Below are 16,668 nucleotides of genomic sequence, written 5' to 3'. Positions count from 1 at the left end.
CAGGATTCTACTAAAAAATCCCTTGCTTTGCTCTGGATTTAAAAAAGCGCCATTTGCGTAAAATATTATTTTGCTCCCATATGATACAATCGATATATTTCAACACACTTGCTCGTAAAGTGAGCCTTATTACATAATTGTTAGGGCCATAAACTGCACTACATCACACACACGTGCATAATAAATTTATCTCTACAAAGTTAAGTAAGTACCTTACTGGAAATTATATAATACAGAATATTGTTGAAACAACAAAGAGGTAATATGCCGCTGAATATTCATTTACATTTTTGGAATAAATAAATGTGTCCGAAAAATAAGACGAAAAAACATTTATTAATCATCAAATTATTTTATAATTCACAATAATTTGTTATAAATTAATATATGCATTTTACCACAAAAATTATAAATTTTGAAGTAGGCCGTATGTCATAATATATCAACCTTACATTTGGCGCGTACAAAAAGAACTTGCGCCCCATTTTCCATAACTTTCATATTATTTTGTTGAACCGATTTATGCAATACGTGTTTGTTTTTTCCTCGCGTGTGTTGTAAAAGTGCGTATGAAACTCGAGAGCAACTTGCTCACTAGACACTCGGCTGATTTACACGAACACACTGCAACCCACAGGCTCGTGTATAATGAGGAAATTAACTCACTTGTATCATAATATACTATTATGAAACTAGCTGTATTCCATCGCATTGCCAGCTTGATACACCTCAAAGACCTGCCATATTTTATAATTTTATTGCAAGAGAAAGTTTAAGGAAATTATCACTAAAATAATATTATTGATGTCAGATGACCACACTATTTAGAAGTGAAAGTGATACACTAAAAAAGGCCTACTAAGAAACTTGGTATAAAGTCATACCTGAGAATAAAACAAGAATATGCAAAATGTTTTATTCGGACGTATAACGATTTTCGCGTTTATTTGCAAGGCTGCTTGGATCTAGGACATTCGGAACATCAGTATTATCATCATATTGACAGTGTTGTCAGTGATATAGTCAACATTTTGCATATTCTTCCTTAAGTCTCAGGTATAACTATATGCCAGATTTATTTGTAAGGCTGAAGTGTAATAATAAGTACAAAACATAATTAGTTCAATTTTTTAATCTCATATCAAAGTATTGAACATAATTTAATGATTTACACTAAAGTATCTAACAGTTAGAAATCTATATTAAAATACCAACGGTGTTTGCACCATTCGAGATAATTTTTCATTACATGGCAACGATAGAAAGTTATCTCTATGATCCGCACCTTATATATTAAAAGAACCAATGGAGTACATACGATTCTTAATCGTTTTTAATATTAACACGAAGGTTGTAAACAAATGAGCCAAATAACATAATGATATTATTATATTACTACCTTACAATAACTCTAAACTGATTCAGATTAAATTACAACTAGTTATTTACACGTTATATATTATACAAAATTAGAAAGTAATAAAAGCAATGAAGTGATTACAACACCGCTTCTTCTGTATGGTATGTTTCATATCTTACTGTTATTAGATTAGTGATTCAGGTTTTTTCTTTACCAATGCGAATTATTCCATTAGACACTGTACATATTTAATTAAACCAATATGAAGCTGCTTCGATATATTTCCTCACAGTTAAAATTAAATGAACTGTATACATTCTCTATTAAGTTGTAGTAGCTCCTATCTGGATGTGAATTAGGAATGTATTATCATTTTTTAATGTGGCAACTAAAACCCTCAATAATTTGATATAATATCCAGACCAGTCTGAAATTCTTAGCAAATAACCAAAAACCCTGGCAAGCCCTACCCTATAGATATAAATATTACTTGTTTAATGATTTATGATTTATTAGAAACAACATAATTTTTGAAATAAATTATAACTAGTTTACTATATTTAAATATACGGAAGTAGTAATACTATGATTGAATATGGATGAAAGATGTTATCACAACATATAATTTATTTACACAGTTTTCACAACTATCACAATAAAATAAAATGGCAAACAACTTAATTATTAAGACAAACAAGATATCAAACGTATAATCACTAAAATAATTTACTTTTACTCTCAATAATACAGCTATTTATTAATCAACACAAACTGTGTTGAACTTCACTTTAAAATAAAGTAATAACTACAATTACAACTAATTCATATCGCAGCTTATATAAAAATAATGTCAACATCAATATTTACTTTCGTGTAGTTTGTATATACGTAATGGACGTATGAGGCACATATATGTTTATGAAAGTTCTTTTATCTTTCGTCTTTTTTCTTAGTCTCATCTTGAATGGGCTTAAATTGATTAATTGAATTGTCTTCTGTGGTGTTTCAAAAGTGTTTATAAAAACGTTTGAAGTTGAATTGAATTAGACTCAATAGCCACCAATTCTGCTTACTGTTAACGATAGTATTATTTTTAATTTCGTAGAGTATCCCGTTATATAAAAAAAAGGAAAACACGATAATTTTTATATTGTATCATCCATCACCTAAACTGTAATGTAAGAACAGTAAATATTAAGAACTTTACATTTTAACCGTAATATCATGTGTGGCTAACACTTATATAAAATATTCGACTTAATTATAAAATACATCATATTTATCACTAAATTACACAGCATAACTTAAGTAGTTGCGTTAAATATAATGAAGAATCCATTACTAAGAAAAAGAATTTTTAAAATAATATCTTAATTAAGAACCCACACCTATATTATTCAGTAAAATTATACTTCATAATTTATTTGCAGTAGTGTAGATACTGACAAGGTTATGTAAATCATATTTTTGGCATATATGTAATACACTGGCCTTCAAAAGTAAGTATCACACTTTTAAAATTGGGATAACGTTTTAAGTTCACAAGATATACTTTCGAAATAAAAAGGACTCCAAAGAGAATTTAATTTTGTACAGAAAAACTTTACAGTCGGTAACCTTCTTTTAAGATTTGGCTGAAAAAAAACTTCAAGAACAAAACCATTCCTTTTTCAAAGTAGACGTTTCCGAATTACAATTTTACCATTTACATTTTTCTTTCTGTTTTAAATTTATTTCAAGAACGATGGGTCTTGTTTTATAAATGTATGCTAAAAAGCACATAACATTTATTTATCATGCCTCTTTCTGTTGAAGAATGTGCTAGGATCATGGCTTTTCTGGAACTAGGCATCAGTATGCGTCGCACTGCAAGAATGGTGGGTGTGACGGTACGAACGGTCCAGAAGGTAAAGCGAAGGTACGAAGAGACTGGTCACCATCTGAGGAGACCTTGTAATGGCAGACCCAGGTGTACCAGTGCCCGAGAAGATCGTTACATTATTTCCACTGTGTTAAGAAATCGCCACCAAAATGCAGTTGAAGTCCAGCAACAGCTTCTTCAGACCCGGAGGGACTACATTAGTGACAGTACAGTGAGAAGAAGACTTGCTGAAGCAAATTTGAAACCCCGAAGACCAGCGAGTGGCCCAAAACTCGAGAGACAGCATCGAGTAGCGAGACTGCGATACGCCCGTGAACACATGCAGTGGGATGAAGAAGAATGGTCAAGAATTTTGTTTGCAGATGAGTCTCGATTCTCCCTTTACACTTCTGATGGAAGGCGAAGTGTTTACAGGCGACCTGGTGAGCGATACCTTCACGCCTGCATCTTAGAAAGAGTCCAATACGGTGGAGGCAGTGTACATGTATGGGCTGGCATATCTTCAGAAGGTCGCACAGAGCTAGTAGCCATAGAAAATGGCACCCTCACTGGTGGGTCAAAGATATGCTCGAGAAATTCTCAATGAGTATGCAGGGCCGTATTTAGCAAATATGGGTGATAGATCGATGCTGATGCATGATAATGCCCGGCCACACACGGCTCATATCGTACAAGAGTATATTCAGGAGGTCGGTATCAGCGTGATGGCTTGGCCATCAAGAAGTCCTGATCTTAACCCGATTGAACACGGCTGGGATGAGCTTGGGAGGCTAGTCACAAATCGCAGACCACCACCTACTACCCTCAGGGCACTAAAACAGGCCCTGGTAGAAGAATGGGAGGATATTCCCCAACATCGGCTCCGAAACCTAGTGTTCAGTATGCCAAACCGGCTTGAAGCTGTAATCAGAGCGCGAGGAGGCAATACCAGTTATTAAAAATTAAATAACATGTAATACATTTTAGTTGAATTTTTTTACACTAAACTAAAAATGTCTATTTTAATTGTTTTATCTTTTTTAATTTAAAAATGTTACTAATGTATAATTTTAGTTTCTAACAATTAAAGCCTATAAAATTTGCAACAAAACGTTTTTAATCTTAAATCTCTACCTTCTATAGTTAAGAAAAAAATTTAATTTGAAAAGTGTGATACTTACTTTTGCAGGCCAGTGTATTTTAAAATGTACCACATACATACTCAAACTATAACAGTGTAAGATATCGAACATTTTGTAATTTCTTTTAACCTTCTTAACCACAGTATAGTATAAAATGGGGTTCTTTTTATTCATTTGAATATACGTTTTTCTTTTATTTTGAGTTGGTAGCACTGAATGTGTATAGCTGCATTTAAAACGAATCAATGATGGTCATTATCCATTAAAAAAACTGTATAAAGTTGCCGTTGGTTATAAAACCGATAGTAATAATAACCGACAATACTTTGCAAGTACAATATACCTAAAAGAACTGTTAAGAAATTCTTTTCATTTTAATGATATTATATTCATGCAAGTTTTTTATTTTCTTACATTTTCTGTACGAAATCTATATAATAACTGCTTGACTAAGAAGGCTTTCACTGCAAGTGCTTCATATTAGAGACTGATAATATAACCCAACAAGAAAATGTTTCTTTTGAAGATATTTTTGCTATGTAGTATCCATTTACTTAGCACGATTTACTAAAATAAATTCTTCTAAACACAGTTGGCTGTACAAACATATATTTTTTCAATTTTAGAAAAAAATAGCGTTTTTAATTTAGGAATTGATCAATAACACCTCAATTGAGGTCGTGACACTCATAATATTAATACTAGAAATAGGAATAAGCTTGCTAGTCATGTTGTCGACTTCATATAGTCACAAATACATTCAGAGGTTTATGTATACGTTTTGGAAATAAGTTCGCTGTTGACATACAGAACTTTCCTATATACGAATATAAATCAGTGCTGAAGAATACATTGTGTACAAAAAGGTTACTACAAAATATCTGTATATTTGGATCTAAATAACCCTTGGGACAGCTGCTGGGGTGTCTGTCATAGATTGATAAATGTAATAATAGTTACATAAGAACTTGTCATAATCAGTTTTGAAAAGAGTAACCTTAGAGTTTCTTGCTCGTTCATCTCAAAGGGAAATCTGCCTTCCGAATGGGCTGTAGTATAAAAAATTACATATTTCAAGTCTAATGTGATTTACCTACGAAATAAAATATATTTCACTTATTATGTGTATGACCTTAAATAACTAGGCTAAATTAGTAAAACCAGTTATGCTATAAATACTTCCTGGTAATCTTGATATTAGCTTCCCCCATCTTATCGCGTTGTCGCAGTAATTTTTTTTTTATAAAAATAAGGGACGAGACGAGCAGGACGTTCAGCTGATGGTAATTGATGCGCCGCGCCCAATGCAGCTCAGGATTCTTGAAAAACCCCTAAAATTCTGAGCGGTACTACAACTGCGCTAGTCAACTTGAGCCATAAGATGTTAAGTCTCATTTGGCCAGTTATTTAACTAGCTACGGCGCCCTTCAGACGAAACACAGTAATGCTTATACATTACTGCTTCACGACAGAAATAGGCGCCGTTGTGGTACCCATAATCTAGCCGGCATCTTGTGCAAAGGAGCCTCCCACTGGTGAAATATGTGCGGCACATGCTAATAGTTGACGCTGACGGGGTGGTGTGTGAGCGCCGCGCCGGAGTGATGCTGCGGGTTGGTGAACGAGCCGCTCGCTACGTTTGCGGCACTCGTCGGCACTGACGCGCGCACTTGCTGTGGATTTAAAGAGTAATTACTCTTGGATAATAGTCTCTTGCTGTTAGTCAACCGATAAAAAAGGTCAGAAACATGAGTTGTGTGCGTGACAAACTACGTCTTAAACTCGCGATTCTTATGACATCTTTTTGTGTGTGAATTGCTCAAAATATGAGTTAGTTCTAAACTCGATTTTTTTCGGCGATTTCACAGCTGTAATAGTCTATCTAGACGTATAAATGAAAAAAGCCATTACTATTAATAGCGTGAGTTTAACAATACATAAAAAAGTAATTTATTTAATGAAGCAATACAGTAATAGATCCCTACCTCACCGAGATGCCATGGCGAAGTCGCCGGCTATGTAGGCTTGGCTACCTTCGGTCGCCAAATGGAAGTAGCCTGTGGCTACCCTCTGAAGTTTTGTGTATCGAAACTCAAGTCTTTCCACAAATACGCATTCGTCAGTCTTGGCGTCTATATTATACTGGCGACGTCGCCAGCCCGGCAAGTCTCCAGACTCCACACAGGGCGCGCTGCCAGTCGTAGCTTCGGTTCTAAATTGGCGACTTTGGCACACTATCAACCAATATGAATTGTTTGGATAGGCAGCCGGAGACTACGCCATGGCGTCTCGGTGAGGTAGGGTACGGCACATAGGCTAGGCAATTATAACCCTTTCCTTTTACATTCACATCAAATCTCTCTTACAATCTTATTGAAGTATTAGCGCATTTAGTATTGCCGTTTCGCTCGGCTATAAAACGCTCGTTCAGGTGAAGTTGACTGAAGGAGACTCGCTCCGTGATAATTGTTGTATTTCATATAATATAATAAACCTCGCCTTTTTAGTTTTCACTTCTGTCGTGTAGCATGTACAATTTTTTTATTTATCAAGAATACTTGGAACTTCTAAAGTAGGTAATTTTTTTCATACATCCCACCTACACATAAAACTTATCCAACACTGTCAACCGCATTAGCTTTATAGATTCGTACAATCCGATTTTATGTATCCTCTCTACATAAACAAAGCACCTTACCCTAAAATACTTGTTACACAATCTTTTACTCATCAGTCACCATCATTATGTGATTGATGATATAAAAATAAGAAACTAACGCACGCTAAAACTCTTGATAATTAATGAAGTATAATTAAACATGAATTGCATTGACGTACCTACTATAAACAACTAGACTACCATTTGCCTATTAGAAGGCCGTCAAAAATGTCTCAGATACATATAAAATATGCATTCAAATTAACACCTTATTTCGTGGTAGTAATGCTCATAAGAAGCTCATTGATTATGGTCGGGTAGGGATTTCGTCGGCAATGTGTTATAATTAACTTATTTATTTTAGCAATTAAAATATAATTATATAGCGAAATGCTTGAAAACGTTAAGTTATTTACACAATTTTGTTAATTTAAAGGGGCACTTGCCTGAAATGTTACACTCCATCCTTTTTAAGTTTGAATATGCTGTTATTTGGACAGTTTTTCATTGAACACATTATGATTGAGTGGTGTTGTATTTAAAGCGCGGTCAAAACACAACTGAACGAAAACTCTGCCTAATAGACGCGTAGACAGAAGTTTGCTTCAGACGATTTTTGAGCCTGAATGTGAGTCTAGTAGTTTAAAGTACGTCAATGGTGAAATGTCAGTGATTCTTACGGCCCTTAAAATGACTGAATTATGAGCTCCCACCTGAGCAAAGAAAACTAGTACTACTATTAGATTTATATTTTATAAAAAATCTCAAACTGAAGTGATATGTACCTGCGTTGTAATCTGCATCACCGTATTCGTTTGCGTTTGGGCTATGGCATTGTCATTCACTCTTGTTTCCACTGTAGACCTACAAAGACATTGTGTTATCTATTATTAAAAAGTCGTAATATTATCTGCTTCTAATAAATCTTTTACACTACGTTTAAAAATAATGTAGTAATTTAAAATTATTTTTAAAGTTTTGATTGCAACTCCACGTTGGAAGTTCTATTCATACCACTTTTAATTATTAATACAAGACAATGCCGTTTGATACACAAAAGGACATATCAATCACAGTCCGAGAGCTTTTTGATTATTAATAAATTAAAAATTAAAATATTAATAATGTTTTACACACAAATTTTATATTTTCTAAAGAGAATACCAAAAGCTAAAAATCAAAATGAGTGAACATTCTTTATTATCACTTTAGTTAAAGAACACTTTAATCAGTAGTGACTTAAGAAACCATCGATTTCCACAACAGTACCAACTATATTTTTTTCTGTTTATTTTGGAAATGATATAATTGTAATAATAAAGAAATAATATAAATATAATTGTTTAAAGATAATTACAAATAACTATAATAGCATATAATATTCAGATCCTTACTAAATTAACTTTAATTCGATACATGTAAGTTAGTTGGCACTACAAACATTTGTGAACATAGTTGGGCCCTATATACACTTATTTTTAATTCTAAATGGAAACTCTGTCTAAATACAGCGATTATAAGAATTGTGTATATTTAAATTACCACCCGCTTCTACACACAGTAGCTAAAATTCTTCGCTATTTTTGGCAGTGTCTACAGTGTACTATTGCAATTACTTTGTGGAATATGCATATTCGCGAGGTCTTTTCACGCACATGAGTGGAAAATAACAAGGATTTGATTAGTTGTTCGTAATTGACTGGCTCAAGTCTCTTTTTAGCTACTAGCGGTTTAAATAACGGTTCCTTTTTACTGTAACATACATCACCACATCTGGTTTCCGCTCTCCGTCGAGTTGATCTTTGCATTCAGCGGTGCTCACATCACTGGCATCAATGAGCGGCTCCCCGGACTGGCTGTTCTCGGGTGCGTCGACGTGCGTCTGACGATGCGTCACAAGATGACCTGCGATATGTATTACAATAAATAAATATACTTACTATACAATTTGCTATTTTTAAAGTGATATCTGTCACTTCATACATTTATCTTTATTTCTACTCCTTTCATTGGTTTAGATTTATAAATTTAAATTAATAACAACAGCTTTGTATGTTGGGTCAGCTTCTTCTTGCCACTTCTCATTAAAACTCAACTTTTCCGAAGTGCTGACATGGATAGCTTTGATATAGGTGTCGTTTTTAGCCTATATGTATGCCAATGATTTTTGTTAATTGCCAACTCACCTTTACACATAAAATCTTTAGAACAGATGTCACATTTGAATACTTTGTTGTTGCCCTTGTTGTGTGACCGTTCGTGGAACAGCAGATTGCCCTTCAACGGGAATGACTTGCCGCATTCCCCGCAACTGTACGGCCGCTCGCCGCAACTGTGCGATCTACAAGCAATAATATGGATATGTTTATACATTTTTTTAATTATCGACATTCATTTCCCATTAAAATAATATGCTTCAACATGTATACTTATTATATATGACATATTAATTTACATTACATTAGTTCTGTGTATAACTTATAAGTGAAATTGAATGGATTTAGTGAAAAGTTCAATGTGTATATTATACTGTTCATTGTTGAAATAGTGAAAATATTATTACTAATAGCTCTAAGTTTTCACTTCTATCGGCAGTCTACAACTGTCAATTTTTTTTAATATGGGCATTACAAAGGGCGGATATACATGGTTTCGGTGATACTCTTATAATATGGATAATCCAAGGTAATTATCATGGCAGGTTCGTCTCCGCTCATTGCATCATAAAGCAGACCTATTTTAATTAATTTTAAATTAACTTCGAGTCCTGGAAAGATAAAATTAGCATAACAATTCTGAAATTTACAATGCATATTACACGGCCGACGAACAAAACAAGCAAAATAAGCGTGCAAGGGAGAAAAACATATCTAGAGGAGATACAGCAAAATTAGGAAAGGAAAGTAAATCTATTGTAAGTATAACATTGATTGATTAGTTTGATGATGGCAACCCTGGCACTGAGATGTAAAATTAACAAATGATTCTAAAATAATTATAAATATTAAAAACAATTAAATTTTGATTTTAAAATTCTTTTTTGTGAACATAAGCGACGAGCAGGACGTTGAGTTGATGGTAATTGATTCTGCCTGCAATTACAACGTAGTGCCGCTCAGGATTCTTGAAAAACCCAAAAATTCTGAGTGGCACTACAATTGCGCAAAGGAGCCTCCCACTGGTAGTATGATACAATTTTTAAATTATAAGTAATAAATGTGGAACGTCTCAAAAATCTCAATAAAATTAACAATTGGAATACTTCAACTTCTACCAGTCCAACTGTCATTTATAAACGATTTTAATTGACAAGTCATTAACGGTCACACACTTGGAATTAACTCCAATAGTATGTTGTGTTATATCAAATAAGTCACAGATTATTGGGCAGTAAGATCGTCTTTAGCTTAATTCTAACGACCTTACTAATAAACTTGGAATAAAATTATACCTGGTAATAAACCAAGAAAATGCAAAATATTTTCAAATAGACATTTTGCTTATTCGGAAGTATAATGTTTCCCGTGTTTATTTACAAGGCTGCTTGACAATCAGAAAACATCCAATTATAATTATTATTTGACATTGTAATACCAACTTTCACTTATGACATTATTAATAGAATAATTAGCAGCCATTTAATATTAAATGATATTAGGTATTCTATTTAGTATATTTTTAGTAATTCCCTTACTATATAATAATGTGCTAAAGTGTGTCGCCACCTTTTAATGAATTTGTGTCATTTGTTTGTGTTGTGTTTAAGAGTTGGTAGTTAAGATTTTATTTGTTATATAAAGTTGGTAGTTGATGGTAGTGACAGTCTCAAATTGCTGGCAGTTTAGAGGGTAGTTCTATGGGAGCAGTCGAAGGTGGTGGACGTGCTCGTCACCCGACTGCTCTAGTGAAATAAATCATTTAGTATTACTGTGTACATAGTTGTGATGAGAATAGAAGTATTGAACGTATTGTTCTATTGAATTAATCTAAAAGTTTCATTATACGATATGGACAATGTTGTCAGCAATATAGCCAAAAAAATTTTGCATATTCTTGGTTTATTCTCGGGTATAACTTTATTCCGAGTTTATTTTTTAGGCGTAAGTATGAGAACAACGTTGTTTAAGTTCGATTGGCACACGAAGCACCAGCCTTGCTAAAGTGAGTTGTAATTACCTCATGTGCGTGACGAGGAACTCCTTCCTGGTGAAGGACTTGGAGCACACCTTGCACGAGTGCGGCGCGTCACCCGTGTGCTGCTTCATGTGGTTGGTGAGGTGCTCCTTGCGCGTGAACGTCTTGTTGCAGAACTCGCAGCGGTGCGGCGACTCGCCCGTGTGTATCCTGCAAATCCACCACAGTGTTCATGTTTCTTTATATTATAGCAAGCAACTTGTCACTCATTGGTTGACTAGCACTTTCGCTTCAGATATCTCACATGATGATGACAACAATTGATGCGTCTGTGGTCCTATTGTCTAGGTTAGATCTTGTACTCCACACAAAAATATGATGACATAAGTATAGAAGCGTACAATATGTTTTGCTATTTCGATTATTTTTACTGATTTTTTTGTCTAGGAACTTGATCATATTAAAAGAAATAGCAAAACTCATTAATCACGTAAAATGGCGGCTACTTTTAACACAGATATTGTAATGATGCAAAACAACATTTTATCTTTTGATACTGGATTCTGGACTCGGGAAGGACTTTATGTGATATTTTACCGTAAGCATGAATTTTGTCGATTCCTTATCCATCAAGGATAACTAATAACGTCGTTTTCTTTATCTCTGAATTGGGAATTATTTTACTAATAGGTTGCCTTGACCTCTAATCATAATCATAACATAAAATGGCGTCAGAGAATAGAAGAGAACCTTTAAGAATTTGAAAATTCCTTTATGTATCACACATATATACATAACCACTTAACTATTCGTGAAATATTTTTTTTGTACTTTTACGGTATTCATTGTATTTTTTTGAAGAGGTGTACAAGACCTAGCCGACTCTGGAACTTCTTCTTTGACCACACAGATTTTTGCGGAAAATAATAATCGACAACCTATGAAATGTCGCCAGTCAACAAAAAAAACAATCGCACTGCATCACGAATATTATCGTGGTAGTTAGCAGCAAACATAAAAGCTTAAAACAGTTGCAGGCAAAAAAATCAAGAGATCACTGAGAGAAGAGCAATACTATAAAACTAATACTAATAATCAAGATTGAGTAGTAGTACATAGTATATCAAACTGTATAACATGCAGTGTCGGTCATAGGCACTACTGCCAGCACATCACTTTCGCTATCTGAAATATATATAAAGCCTTTTATTTCTCGCATAATAAAAAGCCAAATAATGTATAATAGTATAAGTATAGAAGTCTCACTCTGCAAAATCTATTAAAGTAAAGAAATAGCGACTCTTGCAGTCATACAATAAGGTGTAATTCAGATCGCACAGCGTTTATAAAACTACTTTTTTATTAACCTAGAAATTGCCTATCTTTCTGTCGCGTGACTCTTACCTATTCTGACGAAAATAGGGTTGTCCTCTTTACCTAAAACTGTGCCTAGTATAAGGTCGTCTTATTAATATAGCTCAGTTTTTTCTATACTATAAATAGGTATGTAATCGGTATTTTAAAACAACATCGTTTGCAACTAATGTAGGTTTGACAACTAAAACCTACATTAGTTGCAGATAGTAATAATGCAAGTATACGTTGGAAGACAACTCTATATACCTACTTAGCATAGGATAAATAGCTACCTAGCTATCATGAATGGTAATTTTATTATAATAATAATCACTATAAATTAGATTGTTGCAGGATCTTTAGAAAGCCTAATAAATTTATATTTAGATCGCAATGACCCTTATTAACATGGTTTGCTTTTTTATGTTTCCCCATTTTTAAAAGATCGGTCGGACCGGTGAATTCGGTGAACAAATCACGCGCGTGTGTCACCGCTCGCTTTTGAGTCCTTACCGATTACTGCCTGGGAGTGTAAAACTACGGTAAAACTACATTATTTTTTAATTATTTAAATTTTAAATAGTTTACTCATGCGTATTAATATAATAAATTTTATGAAATGATACAATACAAAATTTAAAAAAGTTACCTATAATTTAACGTGCAGGCATGCAATAACCCCTTTTACGTGGGTGAAGGCTTTCTCCAGACTTTACTATTTATATCTATCTTTGGCAACTGTCTTCCAGCTTTTACCAGCTATTTTTATTATTTCGTCCCAACGAGCTACTGGTTCTAGTACCAGTGTGAATGTTAATACCCATCGAAAAAATATCGGCCTACACATTAAAAGAAACAATATTTATTTTTGTTCGAATGAAAACTGTGTACCACAACTGGCAAAACCTAATTTCTCTATTATATTTGAATAACCTAATACCTATTTTTAACACACAACAGCTTCACTTATTTTATTTAATTGTACAAACAGTAAACACAAAATCAAAACATTGAGCAAATAAAGTAAAAAACAAAATAACCTTGCACTTTGCAGCAGAGCGAAACAGGTTATAATGGGAACAAGTGCAACAGATATGGGATCGTGGGCTTAAGTATTTACCTCGCGAGTCGCGACATAATTCGTTAAGATTTAGGCGGTGGGCCAATAACAGGCCCGTAAGCTAGTTTACCTTACACTGTTAAATTGCGAAGACATGTTTTTGAACATTCGATGTGTAAACAGCGCACCTTCTCCTATAGTCGTATAACTTTTGACGAACACTTTTTCTAAATAATTTCTATGTAGTAGAGCTGCTTCTAATATGCGTTTGTAGAACTGCCTACCAGTTAAAGGTTTAGCGTAAGGTAAAACTTACTGTTTGGGTATTTATTGGAAGTTTGGTTATAGAATAATAGAACCAAATTAAACAAAATTTCATTATTTCCAAATACGGCGGCACGAGTATCAAAGATACGAGACGGCAAAGTAGAAATTCGGAAAAAGCACATCGAAATCTATAAAATGAGTCACTGTCAAATGTCCCAGTAAACTTTCGAGGTGACTCCTCTTTTGCTTTGACTATCAAATTGATCCTTTCCTTCTCATGCTTGTATAAAGTATTTTAAACACATTGAAGCAACAGCCTCACCGAACATGGTTGGTCAGATGTTCCTTCCTGGAGAACACCTTGGTGCAGAAAGGACACTTGTAGGGCGTCTCTCCTGTGTGAAGGTGCATGTGGTTGGTCAGGTGTTCCTTGCGGGAGAACGCCTTGGTGCAGAAAGTGCACTTGAACGGGGTCTCGCCTGTATGTTGTCTGGAACAAATATATTTCTATAAGCGATTTATAGTCGGTACGAAACTCGCTCGCGTCCTTCTAAATCTAATCCCACACTAGGCGTTAGGGACCAGTACAGGCGTCCTCCCGCAAGGGTGTTCTCTACTATAAACAATTTGATCAATTTCATAACTTAAACAAAAATGAATATGGCTCAAAGACACGGTTTGCAATGAGGGGGAGCTACAAAGTTGAAGATAATGGACAAACTGAGCAAGCCCAGGCTGCGATGCTACGGTCACGTAATGCGTAGAACCGAGGATCGTGTGTGAGGAAGTCCCATTCCATGGCTACCATAAAAAGGGGAGGAGGAAAACGTCAGACTTCCTGGTTAACAAATGTCCAGAGGGATATGAAGGAATTGGGTCTGAGGGAAGAGGACCCACAGCGACTGACCAAGTGGATTGGAAAGCCGACCCCGTGTAGCGGGAAAAAACGAGGCCAAAGAATAATTTCATATCTTAAAAAGTGTGTCTGTGTATGTACAAAACAAATTAAGCTACAATAATTTTACTGTACTTACTGACGATAAAAGAAAGGTATTGTATTTAGGGGCTGTTTCACAATGTTCACGTAAGGTAGCAGATTGTCATTGGCTGGATAAAAATTCCAAATGTAACAGATTCCATTTCACAATTACTATGTCTAATTTCTAGAGGACTTATCTGGCAGATCGGTCTGGCAACCTCGCACTCAATAGTTCCGTTCGACGTTTGAAATGAAAATATAAAAAAACATGTTTCTTATACGAAATAACGTAACACAAGCTAAATGGCTTTTAATGAAAATTTTATTTCATATTTTACAGTTTTCTATTTGTATGTATTTCTAAATAGTATTTCTTCTACTATTTTTACAAAAAAAGAATCACCACATAATTCTATTCCGCATCCGTGTAACGAAATTTGAGAATGTCAACTAATCAATTGTCATTAGCCTTTTATAATTATCAATAAGTCATAACATAAACAAAATGTGCCAAACATTATAGTAGAGAAGCCCAAGCGGCAAGTTTGGGATTTATTCGAGTGCGTCAGAATAACATAAGAGGAACAAACTTGCACCTTGTGAAGTACTCCCAACATCAGATTATGCCCTGTATGTAACATCTAGAGCAGCCGATGCGTTCAGTAAAAAAAATCAATCCTGAGAACAACTGAAGCGCGTCAGATTGAGGTAAGGTAAGTTAATTATATGTTAATTAAATTATATATTAATCTTATAATTTGAGCGGTACATAAGGAAATCGGGAAGTCACAAAGTTTCAAACCAAAAATTTTAAACTGACGCGCTTAAGGACCTCAGGATCACGATTTTCTTTGCATGTTTAAAAATTGTTCATAAGTTCTGGTCACGTCCAAATCGTCAGTCTTTTGACCAGGCGCTAGAATAGGGTTCACTTAACATCTCTCAATGACAATTTTTTTCCTTTTTCTACCCCTTCGTTTGGCCATCCCCACCATGCAAACCGGTCGATTAATATTTTTCCGTTATCAGTAACACGTAGGGTGCATACACTATTACTATCTAAAGCGTTTTTTTTTGTTATATCAAAATAAAGAGCGAGACGCCTGCCCATAACAATGCAGTTCCGCTCAGGATTCATGAAAAACATAATAATTCTGAGTTGCGCTCATCACCTTGAGACATAAAGATGTTAAGTCTCATTTTCCCAGTAATTTCACTAGCTACGGCGCCCTTCAGACCGAAACACAATAATGCTTACATATTACTGCTTCACGGCAGAAATAGGCGCCGTTGTGGTACCCATAATCTAGCCGGCATCCTGTGCAAAGAAGTAGTTAGTATTTCTTTGTGACTGCATTTTTACATTGTTGTACACGCTCCCCCCACCAGTGACAGGTAACACATCATATAAACTTTTTTTTATCGCATCTAGCCTACACAATCGAATAGGTGCCCACGACGCTCGAGTAAATCCCTATTTAGTCTCTTGGGCTCCCTTACCATTATATAAATTGACATTATTTTGTTAAGTGCTTGCCACTCTATTGGTCAAATAACTATGATATCTGCCACTACATACATACTATAATTTAAATGTTTCTTACCTGCTAGATAACACTGTCTATACATTGAAACGCAAAATATCTTTATTCGATAGGTAAGTAGCAAATAGCCTATCAGGAACTTTACTTGGACATTGTGAAACAGCCACTTAATACAATAAAATGTTAAAGGTTTAATTAGAAGTAACACATACCTAAGATAACCTTATTATAAAAAAAACGTTTGAAATAACTATAGTACCAACTTTTAACATTGTTTGTAGTTATTTTTTTTCCTTTATCTTGTCT

General features: G+C 34.5%; 1 protein-coding gene across 6 annotated transcripts in view; it reads right to left on the bottom strand.

The window, feature by feature from the left end:
- Positions 1–1,117: 1,117 nt before the first annotated feature.
- LOC126978627 (zinc finger protein 271-like) overlaps positions 1,118–16,668 on the bottom strand; it is a 41,563-nt gene continuing 26,012 nt past the window's right edge. For 4 of the 6 annotated variants that reach the window (XM_050827606.1, XM_050827610.1, XM_050827608.1 and 1 more), the window contains 6 exons: positions 14,162–14,329; positions 11,199–11,366; positions 9,209–9,363; positions 8,786–8,927; positions 7,808–7,886; positions 1,118–6,036 (listed from right to left, as the gene is read on the bottom strand). In XM_050827606.1, coding sequence (XP_050683563.1) covers positions 5,920–6,036; positions 7,808–7,886; positions 8,786–8,927; positions 9,209–9,363; positions 11,199–11,366; positions 14,162–14,329 — 829 coding nt within the window. In that variant the 3' untranslated portion in view covers positions 1,118–5,919. The remainder of the gene's footprint in view (positions 6,037–7,807; positions 7,887–8,785; positions 8,928–9,208; positions 9,364–11,198; positions 11,367–14,161; positions 14,330–16,668) is intronic. The other 2 variants (XM_050827609.1, XM_050827611.1) reach the window with 1 other exon arrangement.

This window comes from Leptidea sinapis, chromosome Z, assembly GCF_905404315.1.
Source record: "Leptidea sinapis chromosome Z, ilLepSina1.1, whole genome shotgun sequence".
In the NCBI taxonomy this organism is placed as follows: domain Eukaryota; kingdom Metazoa; phylum Arthropoda; class Insecta; order Lepidoptera; family Pieridae; genus Leptidea; species Leptidea sinapis.
The sequence above is the reverse complement of the archived record's forward strand: the minus strand, read 5'-3'. Positions and strand labels throughout refer to the sequence as shown.